The following is an 18,054-nucleotide window of genomic DNA, read 5'->3' on the forward strand; positions in this document are numbered from 1 at the left end:
AGTCACGAGGTATACGTTTTAAAAATACATTGCACACTATACTGAACGAGTATAGACGTTATTATCTCTTTATTGCAAAACATTGTATGTATAATCTTTTGCACAGACATAATAATCGGATGAGCTCCGGATCGATATCATCACGTAATTGAAAAAATTGTTTTTTAATAATAATGATTTCTTTTTTTTTCCTCTAAATAATATGACATCATTCTTTTATTGACGGTAACAAAACACCAATGAATCGAACTTAAAAAAGTGTGAAGATCGTTGGATAATTCTCTATTGAAGATCTATATATAGGGGCCTACGTATATACTGTATGATTCCAGATCTTTCCATTAAAGCTTTATAAGATGTCAAACTGTACAAAGCCACGCTACACTCGAATTCGTTCTCCATATTCGTAAATGAGCGTTCACGGAGAAAGTGAAGCTTTTTGCATAGAAAGGAATGTTTTCTACGTACTCGGTGACTCTCTGCATGAAAGCGGTTGTTGGGGCACGTAGCGCACATTTTATCAAAAGACGAAGGATTCCTGCGTCTATGTGAATCTCATTTCCATATATTGATCCATTCGCCCCCCCCCCCTTTTTTTTTCTTTGACAAAGATGTTGCCCCAAAGGGAGATACGGGAAAGTCTCAATCACACACAGACTTCTTCGCTTATAATGAGGTGATTGGACGTCGAGGAGCTTTGTCGTATTTGGAAATGTAATAATAAAGTCGAGCAATTGCTTTTGCATGTCGACGGTGTGCGTAATCCAAAAAAAGTGGGGTGAGGAATTGGCGAGATTTCGACGTTAGCAGCTCGCTGATTGCAAGTAGCGCCTGCGTATTTCAAAGTGGTAAAAGAAATCTAGGTCCTATTATTCAATCTGTCGCTAGAAAAGTGACATGCAAATTGAAATGGATTCCCCTATTGATGTACCGACACTCCACGTGTAATCCTTTATCTTCTTTGGCGCAGACGTGAAGATATTTGATGGGCAATAAGAAGAAAATGAATACGAGCCCACGTGCAACAGTTGATATACTTTCAAATCAATCAGCATAAATGGAAAAGAAAAAGGGTTAAAACTAATCAACTATATCCCGGGAAATGCTGAAATGATATAGCAAAAAAAAAATCAAGTTGCTAATCAACAGAGAGTTGCTGCTTGAGGGAATGATCTATATGATATTCGACACAACGACAGACATGTTTGCAATTATAGATTATTACAGTCTGGTTAACATGGCCACATGAGCCTTCGCGAAAACAGCATAGCCTAAGGAGATACACATCTATTCCAAATCTATACATATACGTTATGCAGTAGATAAATCATTTTCGAATGTGGTTGAATGTAATGAGATGAAAGATCAAAGGTGTATACGCACAATCCGCACTTGCGGCAATGTTGTCTGTTAGGTCCAGCACAGCGTGCAAAATCCATGAGGAGGCCAGCTGCTGTCTGCAAGCTGCTGTGGATGCTCTAAGCTGTTGATATAATGCGCAGTCACAACACAGATGGACGAGTGAGCACACAATGTAAGCCCCCCAAAATGCCAAACTTTGCTCTACACAATAATGTCTCCTATTTAATATAGTCAACATGAAAACAATGAAACATGCAGTAAAGTTGGCCCCTCTTCATGGATTAGCAGTTATTGATACGTGTACAGAATAGCAAGTTTTGAAGCAGCACTTGTGGATCCTTCTTCAACAAGGTTGGCAACGAAAAATGATTGATCTGTTGCATAACTGTTATGTAACAACTCGTAAACCGATCGATTTCCAATGGGGAAAACAATCGATTGTTTAACTGCACCGTGTCGTTTACTATAAATCGATTAACGTCCATTGGCTTACCAAAAGCCGTTACGTACGAAAGCGTAACACAAACGTCCATACCGAATTTCGTCAATTTCCGTGTCCATTTCCGCCCGACTTTCGTGTTGCCTCCGGATAAGCTCATAGAAGTTGGCCTGGATTCACGAAATTGCACTCGGAATAACTCACGGTTTCACCTTTTTTTTAAAAAATGACGTATCCTATAGTAAATGTACAAATCTAGAGGCTAAACCCTTAAGGCCTACATGCCTATTGTTGGGTGCCTACAGCGAAAATGGATCGATTTGTTGGCCTCAAGTGGCTCATTATTTTTTTAAGGCACATAATGGCAGCACTGATGCTAGCCCTAGGCACGACATGTTTTAACTTTTTCTCTAAAACAAGCGAAAAGCAGGGGGGGAGAATTCTAGGGTTCCACGAAGAGACTATACAGACATCAAACTTTATTTTGTTTCCGGCACTTTGACGCAGCTTGGAGCCTATGATTTGTGATGGCGTATTTATACTATGTCTGATTTTGATTATTACATGTTGTAGTTTTATATAGACAGATGCAGCAGTTGTTGCCATTTAAATGTATTCAAATGTGACCCTGTATTGTTCTTCTGAAAACACATCGATACATATAAATATATGAGGGAGGAATAGAAAGTAAATGTATATTTTGTAGTGAATAAATAAATTTGTTTTGATGTTGTTGTTATTATTATGTACATGGAGGGAAGAGGAGGTTTTTTTGTGTGGAAATCATTCGATCAATGTGTTGTTATAATAAATGGAAGCCATACATCGGCATTGGTGTACATTTACAACGAATCTATTATTGTTTGTTAAAGGAATGTGTTACGTGAATTCGGTAGAGGTTCCACCATCCAAATGTTCACACGTCCTAAAATACTCGACACTAAACGCGGAAAATAAACAGACATTTCTAAATAAATTCGCCTTTTCAGCAGACAAAATCAAATACGGAGTGCATCGGATATCAAATAAACACATCTTTCAATCAATTCAACCTGCGGTGAGAGACTATCGATCCGGCGTCCCCTTCCTGGCCATCGTTGACATTCCTATATATAATATACAACACCACCCTGAGCTTCATTTAATTTTCCGTCGGAGACAAGTTGATGTCAAGTGAGTCGCTGACGTTCACCGGAGTCTGTTCCGAGAAAACAGACTCCTCTTCCAACGTTGCCGTGAAGGCGTGATCGTCGGTCGTGGTCGTGCAGCTGGTCGATTCCGTGATGGAAAGAATGACGACCAATTTGCCGGGCTCGTTTCCAACCTCTTCTTCGTCCTGGCGCGGCAATAAAGAATTCTTGAAGCCTCTCGTTTGAATCGACTGTTGGTTGGCGACGGACGTGTCCGCGTCGGCCGTCGATGAAGAAGACGCCAACGAAGGCGAAAGACATTTGAGTCGTATTGGCGGTTCGTGTTGTTGTTGAACGAAGCGGACAACAGGAGGACTGGCCACCACGTGACGGGCCATGACGTAAGCCGATTGAGATTCGTTGGACACCATTTCTTTCATGGAGAAATGGACAGACGTCGATGGTTTCAACGTCGGCGTCTTATGGCCTATGCAGCTCAATAAATGTCGCATCTCTTTATTCTTGCGACGCTGACGTCGACTCAGGAAGCGGACAGAAAATTTCTCCCAAGCCGTGCGGAACTGTAATGGCAACAACAAATTAATCGAATTCAATTGCGGCGTGACATTGGAGATATTCTCACCTGAGTGTTGAGCAGACCGTAAATCAGTGGATTGAGGACGGCGGACGTCTTAGCGAAAAGCGACGGAATGGTGGCGAATCCAGGCGAAATTGTGCCGACGTAATGCAACTCGTCGCCATTGCCTCGCCATGAAAAATTGCCATTCGACGGAAGGCCCATTTCGCCCGTGAATGTTTCGAAAAGAGCCAAAATGGAATAGGGCGTCCAGGCCGTCAGGAAGGCGCCGACCATGCAGGCCACCATGACCGTCACACGCTTCTCGGCTGCGTCACTCGTTTGTTTCTTGCGCTCCGTTTTGTGTAGCGTCTGCACTTGCTGTTGGTTTGATATTTCTTGTGACTGGTCGACATTGTGCGACATGGTCGACATTGTCTTCTTGAATTTACCGGCCTGTTTCCAAAAGTACATCAGCTGATGTTGACAACGTGCAAAAACGAAGCCAAACAAAAATGATATTCAATTACCTTTCTGACGACGCGTAAGATGCTGACGTAAGAAACGACGATCACCGCCAACGGGACGAACAATCCAAAGGCAAACATGTACAAAATGTACAACCGATTGTTGTCCATTTTAGACTCCCAATTCACCGAACAGCTGTTTGAAATGTCACAGCATTAGTTAACAGCCAGTTTGATTCATCCATTCACATGCTGCTTATTTTCAATCGGATATCTCACGATTCGATGTGTCTAAATCTTGGGTGGAATGTTCTTAATCTTAATTGACCTTTCAACAACTATTGCACATTGTTGTCAGTGCTCTTCCTTCTTTGGTAGCTACACGCAGAGCGGAAATGTGAAAATGCCTGGCCCATATCCGAGACGTGATATTGCATTCCAGTCGCACATCACACCGTTGCCAACACAAGACATTCTTGTAGAAATACTTTAGACTCGTTCCATTCAAAATGTTTCCCACATGCAAGATACGTCAAACATTCAACGAGGTTGGCGAAATTGGCATCAATTAAATTTGACTGGAACAACAGACCGTGTCTATCGCTTGGAAAAATCATCGGTTGACGTGAATGCCCTTTCAAAAACATCTTCAAAGATAAGTTTCTTTGTTGATTAAGGGGCGTCGTTCCGTCATTAAAAACTTTCGTCATTTTCTGCTGTGCCCCCATCCCTCTAACGAAATAAAACCACGGAGGGCCTTATTAGCGATTCGATGATTGGAAAGAGACAACAAAAAATGTTCTTCTCTTCTCGTCTTCTTTAGTGGGCGACAATGACGTCACATCCAATTATTAAAAGAAGCGATTGAAAGTGTGTGCCAGTAACGAAACAAGCGCTGATTATTAAGGGGAGTTTGACATAATAGCAAAAATGAAGAATTCGATAATGACGGTAGGGAAAGGTGAGAAAAAAAAGAGGGTGGGAGAAAGTGAGAACCAAAATTTATGTTCAAAGTTCAAAGTAGGAAAAAGGTGACCCATTCCCTAGATTCAAATTTCCGAGAAATTCGTTTTGGATAGGCGTTTTGTCACGAATATTCAAATGATGGTTGACATTGACCTCGACACGTGCATCTCCATTTTCCAACACTTTTTCCTACATCTATTTCATTTAAATGAGTTTACCTGATGTGGGAGGCTTCCCTGTCGTATCGTCCCCATCCGAAAAGCGGCGGACATGTCACAGCTAACGAGTACGTCCAGATAATGGCCAGCAAAAGGACGGCCCGACAATGTCCCAGTCTTCCACCGTTGCTGTTGTTGTTGTTGGCAAAAGCGCTGCCCCGTTTTGCCGGGCAATAGACAACCAACTGACATCGCCACAAGGCCAAAGCTGTTAAAGTTGTTATCGATCCTATCCCTGTCGATGGAATAATGGAATCGTTTGTCACGGCAATGATTAGTAAACGAGAACCTGCCGTGGACATGATCATGGCGTAGGCGATGCACAATTCGTTGCCGAACGGCCAATCAAACTGGAAAGCCGCCGATGCTGAGATTGGAGCTCTGTCCGTTTCCGACAAGTCATCCGTTGATGGCATCATTTGCGTGAAGAACGTGTCGATAAATGGCAGTTAATGAAAGATGTGCGCAGGTTGAAAGGGGTCAACGTCTAACCGACTTACCCAAAACCAGCAATAATTCCATCGGAGCAAGCCAAATTGAGCAACATCCAGTTCAGCGGTGACTTCTAGACGTTGTCGTCGGCCAAATAACAAAACGAAAATGCATTTAGACAAGTTCTGTGAGCAACAGGATACTCCCGATTGCATTAGTCAGACACAACTTTCGACGGATGCGTTCGCAAAAGAGACAGGGTAGAGATAGAACAGGAAATAGTGTGGCTTTTACTTTGTCTTTTATCGAGCTGCATCCATCACAGACAGAGATGCGAAATAAGGAAATAAGTCAGGAAACAATCAAACAATTTCGGGATATTACCTGGGGATCGTTGAGGATGACGATGACGACGATGACGTTCATAATCAAACCGACGACACAAATGCAAATTAAATAAACAGCCGCCGTTTGGTAAGCCCAGACGGGCATAAGCAGTTCGACAGTTGTTGCATCACTTGCTGCTTTGATGATGTGACTGGACGATGCAGCGGTGCCGTTGTCGAACCAATTTGAATCGACCAACGGCAAGAGATCGTGACGCTGTTTTTCTTGTTGCTTTTTCATGGCGAAATTTAGGACGTGGCCGAGCAAAACTGCGCCAGAAATGTTGTTTGTCTTGTTGATAGCCGTTGGGATGGCCATCATTTGTCCCTTACGACCAATGGCGTTTCGACTGTTGGCCCACTGTTTCCTGTCGAGCGAACACATCCAATGTCGATCAAAGTCTCGCAAACATTCACTTTCCAAACGCTGTTTATCGTCATTTTAGGATGTAAACCACCGACTGATTTTCGTTTGGTTCTTTCTTTGCCAATTTTGCTGCCAACCTTGTCATCAACGCAAAGACGATAAGGTCGTGGTGATTAGCGTCCAATCAACGAACTGAGCCAGTGGCCGTGAAATAAGTTTCAGAACGATCCGTTCAATAAACACCGGCAGAATACAACGAAAATTCAAAACCGTCTGGTCTGAACAGCAATGGACTCGAGTGTGCACCCTAGTGGACATCAGCCGGACGACTAACGCCAACGTTGACATCTGTGCCGCCTTTTTATCTGCACACCCCCCTTTTTTTTTGTTTTTTTTGGTGTTCTTGTTGAAAAGAGACATACCTCTCGCACTAGATGCGGCCGCCGCCCTTTTCACGCAAGTGCCCAAGATATAAAGTCACGTGTTTCAGCGCAGAATCTCTCCGCCTTGATATGCCGACGCGCTCACGTATATATATACGCAATCTCAGTTATTGATGTGTGTGTAGCAAGGACCGCGTGTTTGCCTGCGAACGGCGAAAGAAATCAAAAGCACTCAGTCAACAACCATCGTATCATGTTCGAATGCAAAAGCCGTGCAATCGGCTTGGATTTGGCCGACATCTTCTTTTGTATTTTGTGTTTGAATCTTTTAAAAATAGAAAGAAAGGTCTCGATAGAAATGGCGTCCAAGTGATACACACTTTTATTTGGTTTAAAACAACGGGGAATCATTTAAAAAGTCGAGGTTTTAAACGATTTTTACATAATTTCTCATTAGAGTAATGAGAGCATGGGAACGAAAAAGGTGTCGTGCTGTGTTCAAAGAAATGTGGCAAAGCCACGTGACTTGCATCGCATATTGCAAACAATTGGGAATCTAAAACATACGACTTGATTGAATTCACGTCTCTGCATGGACCTTTTTCACGCGATGCGGGTGATGTCGTGAGTCGAATAATATCCCGAAAAGAGGATGGGTGTTTTTTTTTTTCGGGTATAGATTTGAATGAATGGATTTCCTCTTCCTTTTTGTGTTTAAGATGAATATAGATCTGTTTTGTCTTTTGTGTAATGACGTGGTCACCAATCGATGCTCTTCCTTTTTATTCTTCATCTGTTCGTGCGTCATCGATTTCTGCCTTTTTCTGGATGCACGTCAAAAGGCAGAACGAATTTTTGGGCCATGCAAATCAGCTTTTTGATTGTTCCAGACACATCGAATACAAGGAACGAAATTGGAAATATCGATTAAGACGCATTCTTGGGTTACGTGGCCCGACAGGCCAATGTGCAAAATGACAGCCAATAAAGTAGGGCACGTGTTTCACAAAAGATGGCCGACTTTTTTGTATTTTTAATTAACTCATGGTATAATGAAATGTGTCCAACTTGACGATCTTCTTTCAAATGCCATCGACAGGGTCTGTTCCTTCAGCCACTAGAACAGCGAGACACTCTAACTGGAATTAAAGCTATGTGTTTAACATTAAAAGGATCTCGGCTGATTGAATTGAAGCAATTTATTGCTGCTTTTATACTCTGCAGAGCAAAGCTCTTTTTCTTAATCTTTTCATTTCGCAGCTGCTTTCATCATCAGTTGAGTATATACAGACGTGTATAGTGGCAAGGAAAAAGCTCCACATATTTCCTTGTTTGCCGTTCTATAAGCAGGTCGTAGCGAATTGGATATTTGGCGGAGAGCGTGCGGGATAAATTGCCATTTTTTGTTTGGTTTCAAGTGTGTGCTCCACTTTTCTTTTGCAGCTCTTGTTGACGAATCCTCGTTTACCCTTCGTTTTTAAATGCTAAAAATCTCGATAAACTGCGTGACCTATTATTTCTTGTCCTCGTTGAGACAAGCTTTTGTTTGTCTCTTTGCTGGGCTTTTTGATCGACATCAAAAGACATCACAATACATTTCCTTTTCTATTACATTTTCGCGATGAAAAGTAGGAAGGAAGACGATCCTTTAAGAAACTATACACAGAATTTCTCAGGGAGTTTGACATATAGAACATCGCGTCATTCGCTTACTGCTGGTCTTACTGATTACATCTAGTCAAACTTTTCCTTTTGATCTGAATTTTCAGTGACAAACAAAACAAGCCCAGCATCGAGAAACGGAAATGTCTATAAAACATTCCCTTCCCATGAGGATTTCTTTTTTTTTTTACAATCATCGGTTCAACGATCTTTATATTTCAGCCATCAAGATCCGAAATCAAACATTTTTTTTTTAAAATGGCATCAATATGTAATAGTCATCAAAGTGTTGCGAATTCATCTGACGCGCATCACGAGAAAAGCAAAAGTTCATCATTGGTTGACTCATTTTCCTTCGTTTCTGATAATGGCGCACACGCACACACGCTAAATACGCAACAAACGCATAGCACTGTTATTCAATTATTATCCACCTATATTTGATGAACGAGATCATTGTTTTTACGCGGATGCAAACACCCCGGAGACGCTCGATTATCTGTTGAATCAAATACGAACGTACCATCGTTTACGCATCAACGATATCAAGGCCTACAAATAATACATATTTGAGCAGTATCATCATTTCCTTCATACGTTGGCGTCGAGTGGGACGTGCGCAAAAATACACAATTATTATAAAAGAGGAAAATGAAAGGAGCTTGTAAAGGCTATATTAAACTGTGTGTTCCGCAGTAGAGACGAGGATCTCTCGAAGGTTGAGAAATGCAAACAGCACGACGTGCGTGTAGCAAAAGTCTTGACGATTCGTTTTGGGGCTTGAAAAAATCTTAAAGGGAGCGTTCTCTACCGAAAAAAAAAAACTTGTACACATAATTGAGGTAACTGCGTTGGCTTCACGCAGCTTCAACGCTCTGCTATGTCACGTGCACAGCGTTCAACTGACTGAAACAAAAACGATTGGAACAGTGGAACCATGGCATTCGCCATTTTGTCGTGACTCTATGTACAGTGTTGCTGTGCTTCACATCACAACTTGGATGCACAAGAAACACGCGAGCAAAGACGCCAATGTCATCACACAAAATATAGTTTTCAAATCGATTTTTTTTCTTCTGTGTCTTCACGATGTGATTCATATGGCAGATGGATTTTGACCGTCTTGTATTTTCAAGCCTCTCCCTTTTTTTTTGGTGTGTTAATAGCAGTCGTGCGTGAACACGTACGTCTAATGGAACCAAGTCGGGATTCTCCATTTTCTTGTTCCAACCGAATCAGTTAATATACGTACCGCACTTTCATAACTATGCAATTGGCTGCTATAAAAGTGAATGTGGCATCCGCAGGCCATAGATAGCGTTCATTGTTGGACCACTGTACGTACGTATATACGAGTATTGATTATCCGTGCTGGCTGTCATAAAGAACGCCGTGCGTACAGTCTTCTGTGTCTAGTGTAAATTAAAGATGCAGTGACACGTGCATGTGGCCATTATATATAGTAGATCTCTTATAACTATACATGATCATATCTCTCTCTCTACTTGTCTATTAAGGAAAGACTGCGCTATCGTCGACGACCGTGACGACGCACGAGGCAATATGTCCAATGCACTTTTATCGTCCATGTCATTCCTCTTTTTTTGTTGTTGTTGCTATTCTTATTCTTCCTCGCTTAATGTATAGAGGCTTCATATAGATAGAATTGATTAGGATCGCCAGACTATACTGTATCGCCAAGCGATGTTGACGATGCGGACGGCAGACTACGTGATGGATGAACGCGGTAATTGCAAAAATCACCGGGCACTATATTTATTTTTTCACGTTACGCGGAAGTGTTTTATTGCCCAGAAAATCACCGTGGATGTCGATACATCGGGCAGGAATTCTGCGAAAAGAAACTGCTAAATTAGTGGCACATGATTTCCTGCATTTCTCGTTCGTCGCGACAGGGGAAGAAATAAAGAATCAAATAAAAGAACAATCCGCAATGCATCCGCATTCCTGGGGGGAGATGGACGGATGAGAAGACTGCGCAATTGTGCGTCGATAATACGACAGACGCTTAAGGGACGTGTCAACTTGGCTAATGTTTTAATATCACGCCGTAAATATACAGCACAGCATTGCGCACAATGCCGAACGAGAGAGCGATGGCCGTCTCGTCTAAAAACAGATTGATCTTTATAGACCGCAAAGTGATTTGCTCCCTGTTCCAAATGGTGGTAATGAAAAAGTGCAATAATATTATACAAGCCATCGAGAAAGCGATTCGCGTAGCCCATTGTTATTGTTTGACATCGATGTAGTAATCGATATGAGTGCATACACTGTACAGTCACACGACACCGACATGTAACAACGCAATAAACATCATCCTTTAATATAGGAATTGAATAAAGATAGAGCCCATGCAAATGACATGTCAATAAGAAAGAAAGAAACATTCTTACAATTGTATATCCAGTGGAGCCCGATATCAAACAGCTTTTTTATTTTTCTTACTTGTAGTCCGTGTGCAGACTACAGCCAAACATTCTTCCTATTTTCAAAGGGCTGCCTTTTTGCCTGCAAAAGCTTGTATAGATTTTTCAATCGACATTGATTACGGGTGAAGAATGGGCGACCGGTGTGTGTACTGGATATTGAAACAATCAAAATCAGGGCATCACAGATATTGCACTCGGCGATGGTTCATTCAAAGATGAAGAGCTTTCCACCAATCTCCTTGAACCACCTTCACAATGTTTGCTTCATCTCTACATAAACATCCAGAGATTTAACTAGGCCATCTGTAATGAAACATGTCACATGTCCTTGCAATAATGAAAAAAGAAGAGTTGACCGACTTTCCTCTCCCCTCCCCCGGTGAATACGTGAATAGAACGAATGTTGCGTCACCGTAAATCAGTAGTCACAGCGAGGATAGCTGAACATGAAAGCTCTATCCATATTTTTCCTTTAGCTATTTCCTTTCGTTATTCCCATACCTTTCAGATCGATAGTTACATCAATGTAAGTTGCTTTCGATTTATCAGAACAGTTGCGTAGGCTAGACAGATGCGTGGGATAGGCGTCGTAACACTCTACATGGAATTGACAATTCATATTTTCTCCTCCCTCAGCTTTAATGTGCCAACACAAAAATCCGACATCTTTTCTCTATTTTTTCACGAAAACTTGCAGGAAAAACTAAATGCATTTAAATACAGTCGGTAAATTGTTGCGCGTTGCGGAGAATGGTTCCACTCACATTGACATTTGAAATGTCGAATGAAACACGACCCCGATGAGTTGTCATCTGCGTCAAATGAATTGTTCTTCCCCGCGTGAAATCCAATAAAGGTTCCGACATCATTTCACGTGCCGTTTTATCGACGACGCTGAAATAAATTTCATAAAACCGATTCATCCGTCGATCTGGGGACAATGTCGTCAACGATCTGACAGCTCGTCGAATTTGAAGTGAAACAAACGACCACGAATCTGGTCGCATCTTCTTGTTGACGCTGTTGTAATGGATTCATGACCGATGTCGTTGTCGCAGGTTCGACGACCGGCATCGATGAATTATGCGCTCGGTCATCAGTCTGTTGTTGCTGGTGGAGCCCATGAGCAACAGGAGGACTCGTGCGCACTCTTGTTGCCATGACGTAAGCCGATTGAGATTCGTTGGACACCATTTCTTTCATGGAGAAATGGACAGACATCGACGGCTTCAACGTCGGCGTCTTATGGCCCAAGCAGCTCAATAAAGGTCGCATCTCTTTATTCTTGCGACGCTGACGTCGTCTCAGGAAGCGGACAGAAAATTTGCCCCAAGCCGTGCGGAACTGTAATGGCACCAACAAATTAATCGAATTCAATTGCGGTGTGACATTGGAGATATTCTCACCTGAGTGTTGAGCAGTCCGTAAATCAGTGGATTGAAGACGGCGGACGTCTTAGCGAAAAGCGACGGAATGGTGGCGAATCCAGGCGAAATTGTGCCGACGTAATGCAACTCGTCACCGTTGCCTTGCCATGAAAAATTGCCATTCGACGGAAGGCCCATTTCGCCCGTGAATGTTTCGAAAAGAGCCAAAATCGAATAGGGCGTCCAGGCCGTCAGAAAGGCGCCGACCATGCAGGCCACCATGACCGTCACACGTTTCTCGGCTGCGTCACTCGTTTGTTTCTTGTGCTCCGTTTTGTGTTGCGTCTGCATTTGCTGGTTGCTGATGGTTGATTGCTGATTGCTGGTGGACTGTTGGTCAGCTATCTCTTGCTGTGGCTGGCCGACGTTGTGCAACGCCGTCATTGATTTCTTGAATTTACCCGCCTGTATCACAAAGCCAGAACATATTAATTCATAGACGTCAAATCTAGAAATGATGTCTGCCGAATAGATTTCCACGAATTTCTATTTCTCTAATGATGTTGAGCCTTTCAATAACACATTCGCTCGTCAACAAGATGGCTGACGTAGGCGACTGTTTAGTAGTAGCACTTAAGCCGAGCCAGAAACAAGACATTTCTGATTGAAATGATGGGAATCTTTTGTTTCAGTTCTTCTCAATAAAGAGGCGGCCCTACGCCAAAGCAAGAAAATACTGGAGAAGTTATGCGTTCGTTATCATTTTGTTGGTATTCCTTTGTTTTTGCAGTTGAGCCAACACAACGGATGGATCAAAGAAAACGGAAGACATTTTGGCTTAATTAACTAACAGAATTCCGCGCACTAACTTTTCCTTAAAGGTTTCCTAGGTAGTTGAAACTGCCGACAACTTATTATGTCAACTTTGACATTGTTATTCAAAATTTGATTTCATGCATGAAATTCAATGAAAACAAACCGAAAACAATCGCACACTAAAAGAGATCGAACAAGTCTCTAACTACAAATGATCTATTCTCTTATGTCATTATTCAATCCGATAAAACGAGACAAAAGAATTATTGTAGAATTTAAAAAAACAAAAAACATACCTTTCTGACGACGCGTAATATGCTGACGTAAGAAACGACGATCACCGCCAACGGGACGAACAATCCAAAGGCAAACATGTACAAAATGTACAGCCGATTGTTGTCCATTTTAGACTCCCAATTCACCGAGCAACTGTTTGAAATGATCAATCGCAACATGAAAAATGAAACGGTAAAAGTTCACCTGGTACACGCACATTAAATCCCACTTGAATGTGGGCTGCTTACGAGATTAGGTGTAACGCTACACCTGTTCCAAAGGTGTATAGCCACGTGAATCGGCCTAATAAATTCAACTCTTGTGCTCTACGGATCCAAGCTGTAAGTACACTCGGACAGTTCCTTTATTTACTGAACTGAAACCGATTATGTTGATGTTCTTATTGAATGTTAAGGCTGCTTTCACGGTTGACGTTGGTCATTTACATATTTTTCGTTTCCCGCTCTTATTTGCCTACCCAACCTTCTCCAGTGAAATTTGGTGAAAAAACGTTGCCCTTGAATCTTTTGCTTTGGGTTCATAATCGGTTGTCTGAGAAATACTGTGCAAAAATTTCCTCCCCCCCCCCCGTATTTTTTGTTTCACTACCTTGACGACTTGTTTCTTTCTTACCCTGCCTCTTTGCGAACATTTGATGAATTTCGTTCGTTTTTTTCTTTCTTTGTGTATGCATTTTGAATAGGAACAAAGCAACGCTAAGCACTCGTCTCCAAATCTACGAATTAGCGCCACGTTTTGAACAAAGTGGCCTGCACAGGTGAAAATTAATGCACAGGTGCAGCAATTAAGAAGAGAGCTTCGTTACAGCAAAGTTTCTCGTCTTGTTTGGATGTAACGGAGGCACAAGTTTGACGACGAATGACTTGGATCAGGACGCGATCAAACAAATGCAATTTGGCTCTCAACAATTAACGCTTGTCAAGGCAATCGAGCATTTACAGTGTCACGTTTGAGAGACTGAATAATTAGCTCGTAACTTGAGCCGTTAACAAAGTCAATGAAACGGTTGCTAGGCAACCAAGATATCATCGCATTTTACCATTACCTGATGTGAGAGGCTTCCCTGTCGTACCGGCCCCATCCGAAAAGCGGCGGGCAAGTCACGGCTAGTGTGTACGCCCAGACGATGGCCAGCAAAAGGACGGGCTGACAATGTCCCAGCCTTCCGCCGTTGTTGTTGGCAAAAGCGCCGCTCCGTTTCGCCGGGCAATAGACAACCAACTGACATCGCCACAAGGCCAAAACTGTTAAAGTTGTTATCGATCCTATCCCTGTTTCGGATAGTTTTTGAATAATGGAGTTATTTCTCGTGAGGAGAGTTGGATTGAAAGGGGGCACCTGCAGAGGACATGATCATGGCGTAGGCGATGCACAATTCGTCACTAAATGGCCATCCGTGTTGTAGCGCAGCCGAGGCAGAAACTGGCGCCCTAATTACACGCCAGCGTTGCCGCAGTATCCGTTTCAATTTGGAATCAAAGAAAAACGGACATGTTGTACAGACTTACCCGAACCCTGCAATGAGTCCGTCAGAGCAGGCCAAATTGAGCAGCATCCAGTTGAGCGCCGTCATCTTCCGAAGCCGAAACATTCAAGCACTGAATCAGTGAGAGCAGCAAGACAAACTGCCACAGGTGTATTACCTGTCGATCGCTGACGATGGCGATAATGACAAGAATGTTCATGACCAAACCGACGATGCTGATTACAATCAAATAAGCGGCTGCTGTCTGGTACGCCCACACGGGCATTAACAAAGGGTCTGACATTCTTCCGTCACCATCCGATTGAGCTGCGCTGGATGATTCGTTGGTCATCAAGTCCGTGTCGACTAGATGACGCTGACGGGATGGCTGTCCGGCGACAAAGGCCGTGACCAATGGCATCAACATATCGCCTGCAATATTTTGCGTGCTACTGATCGCAGTGGAGGTGGTGTCTTGCTGTCCAACATTTGCTGCTTCTCTTTTTCAATATTTCATGACCGACCGTGAAAAAGTGTAACCTGTCGTTGCTCTTCACTCGTCCGTTGTGTTGTCACTCTGCCAGAATGTCGTGCGTCAGTAAAGATTTCAATTGCTTTAAAACTAAGTTCAATATTATCTCTGTCCTTGTTTCTCTATAGTCTAATGTTCTTTGTCACCCCTCGTCTTCTAGGATTGCCATTCTACTTGTTTCATTTTTTTTTTGAAATTTCGCTAACTATTTGGCCCAGTCAATGTGGTCCTGTGATGTGCTGTTTGGTGACGATGGTTATACCCATTCGTTTCCTGTTTTGTTGGTGGATATCACCTATATGAAACTTGAACCTTTATTATTATCTAATAGTACCATTTGACACCCAACTGCGATTCACACATGATCTGCCGTATATGGAGACTCTTATATAATGGGCTATTGAATCTGACCATTAATGATGATTCTAGTTGAGGGTTTCAACATTTTCCGTATCTTTCTCCGTTTTCCATCAGATGAACTGTGATCGATTATTGAAATTGAGTCGGTACCACGTTTTCTCTTATTTTTTTTTTTTTTAAATGAACACGTTATGGGGACGAAGGGTCTGAAGTAATTGCTTTCGTGTACGGATCGGATGTTCCGTGAAAGCTTATACAACCGCACGCATAGAGAATAGCCAATGTCAAGGCCCTGCGCAAAGAGGCACTGATGCTGTAACTCGACGTGTGCATCGAAATTCAATTAAAAATTGGAACTAACGCGTGTTTCAAATGAGCGCTAATTAAATGCAGACTTACGGTCAACTTTCTGTTCCTAGACAGAAACACAGACGTTAAATCACTCTGTCTGCTTAATGATGCGTTATCGACAATGATTCACCCAACATTTCTGATTCGCAGTTAGATGACACAAGTTTAAAACGAATATCACGTCAACTGTTTTTCTTGCGCTCCTTCACCCGACTCTGCTGCGCTTTAACTGTGAACAGCCTGTGCCATTGCTGCTATTATACGTATATATATATATATATATAGCTTTGCTGTGTGTAGATTGCTACTAGTATAGCACAGCACCAATAAATGTGTGTATATGTATAGGAAAGGTCGGTGTGATGGCAAGTGCGTGCTGATGCTGTGAGCAGCGCAGCGGGATGCGCCAAGGAAAGACGCACGACTGGCTTAATGAATTGATGCGCAACTACTTTAGTTTTCTTATATGGCACTACAGGCAAATGTGAGTATCTCAATTGATCACGCCTTGATAATCATTTTGTTTCCCTTTGACATTTTCGATTAGATTATTCGATGCAGAAAAAGGGAAATGTCGCGTTGTACACGTTTTGCCACTTTGAGGTTTCTGCCGTAAAAAAATACGAGGAAGAACTAAGAGCTAAAATTGATTTTTCAGACAAAAATGTCTTTATACCTATGCTGTCGTATTGTGCACTCTTCATTATAATAAGAAGAAAATCTTGGCAAGTAGCGATTGGTGCCCCTTGCCTTGAACGCGTCGAAAACTGTTCCAGCTGTCGAAGAAATTTCCTTTTCCTACGACAGAAAAATGAAGTTAAAACACACACAAAAAGAAAAAAATGCTTTTGCCTTGTTCAGTGACATTCAGCTGTAACGTCTATTCAGATTTAAAAAGCCAAATAGGAAACGAACGTTGCTGATGCACGGCGACGTGACGCCATTGAGTATGACACGTGCCACGGTGTAACATTCAGCAACGCCCGCATTGTTTCTAAAAAAAGCGCAACAAGATATTGCTACGCTGTATACACAGTATATATAATTTGTTTCAATTGAATAATTTGACTACCTGCTTATCCCTGCCACAAATGTTTATCTGTAAAGGCATATGTGCTGTATATAGGTTGCCTCTGTATCTCATTTCGCTAGTTACCCAGACGATGGACTGGCGCACTTGACATCCTCCCCGTGGCCTATATTGGTAGACACAGTTAACAATCCCTGCACATATATTGCTGCTGTCAAGGATTGTGAAAGACACGCATTGAAAGTGCCCCCGTGTGTTTTCATACGGACCACATGAACTCCATGCACAAACCAAAAATATACACTTGTATAAACATCATGGGCGTATATGTCTCGAAGGCAGCATCCTCGGAGCCACGCCTAATCCTCAAAAAATCTTAGACCCTTAGTGAGTATATATACATGAACATCAAACACAGCATAACTCTTTCCCCGCCATCATTTTCCGTCATTGTGTCCTTTGCGTTCCAATTGAAGTTTTCCGCGAAGTGCACCTGGTTTGACATTCGAAATCCGTAACCCTCCTTGCTAGTTTCTTCAAACGTCTGGTATATACAGGGTTCCATGCTTAAAGATATAGATACGTATAGGTCTTCAAATACGGTCTACCAAAATCTTTTGAGCGGATTACACCAGCTTTAATATCCTTTTACGTATATGTAGCCTATACACATATCCAGCAGCTAAGGATTGCCAAAGCGCAAAAGGTCGTTAAAAACAACTTATGCAAGAGCGCCTGCAGCATCTTGGTCCCTGCAAATAGATTCTTGATTTCTTGTTCCGGTGCATCTGTGCGGATGTCGTAATTAATTAACCATAACAACGAGGTTTGTGGCCGACATTCCGTTAGTATTTTTTTATTGAACTTTTAGTTTTCCATCGTAGCCATATTTGCATAGAACTTTAAAGGGCAGACAGTTCTGCATGTCTTTGACGCATTACGAGCTGGGTCTATCAATTAGTCCCTAATGCTTGGCTAAGGAATCTCTAAACAA

General features: G+C 42.3%; 2 protein-coding genes across 2 annotated transcripts; both read right to left on the reverse strand.

The window, feature by feature from the left end:
- Nucleotides 1-2,397: 2,397 nt before the first annotated feature.
- On the reverse strand, nucleotides 2,398-6,688 carry LOC116934692 (melanopsin). Its single transcript, XM_032942162.2, has 7 exons — nucleotides 5,976-6,688; nucleotides 5,660-5,724; nucleotides 5,449-5,540; nucleotides 5,160-5,394; nucleotides 4,039-4,171; nucleotides 3,575-3,964; nucleotides 2,398-3,512 (listed from the first exon to the last, which is right to left on the reverse strand). Exons 1-7 carry the CDS (start codon nucleotides 6,360-6,362, stop codon nucleotides 2,943-2,945), a joined length of 1,872 nt encoding a protein of 623 aa, XP_032798053.2. The 5' UTR covers nucleotides 6,363-6,688; the 3' UTR covers nucleotides 2,398-2,942.
- A 4,774-nt stretch (nucleotides 6,689-11,462) lies between these two features.
- LOC116923636 (pinopsin) lies at nucleotides 11,463-16,262 on the reverse strand. The gene is made up of 7 exons (XM_032930116.2): nucleotides 14,966-16,262; nucleotides 14,831-14,895; nucleotides 14,661-14,752; nucleotides 14,368-14,593; nucleotides 13,322-13,454; nucleotides 12,249-12,674; nucleotides 11,463-12,186 (listed from the first exon to the last, which is right to left on the reverse strand). The coding sequence occupies exons 1-7, from the start codon at nucleotides 15,212-15,214 to the stop codon at nucleotides 11,749-11,751; spliced, it is 1,629 nt and encodes a 542-aa protein (XP_032786007.2). The 5' UTR covers nucleotides 15,215-16,262; the 3' UTR covers nucleotides 11,463-11,748.
- Between the last annotated feature and the right edge of the window lie 1,792 nt (nucleotides 16,263-18,054).

This window comes from Daphnia magna, linkage group LG5 (assembly GCF_020631705.1).
Source record: "Daphnia magna isolate NIES linkage group LG5, ASM2063170v1.1, whole genome shotgun sequence".
Classification (NCBI taxonomy): domain Eukaryota; kingdom Metazoa; phylum Arthropoda; class Branchiopoda; order Diplostraca; family Daphniidae; genus Daphnia; species Daphnia magna.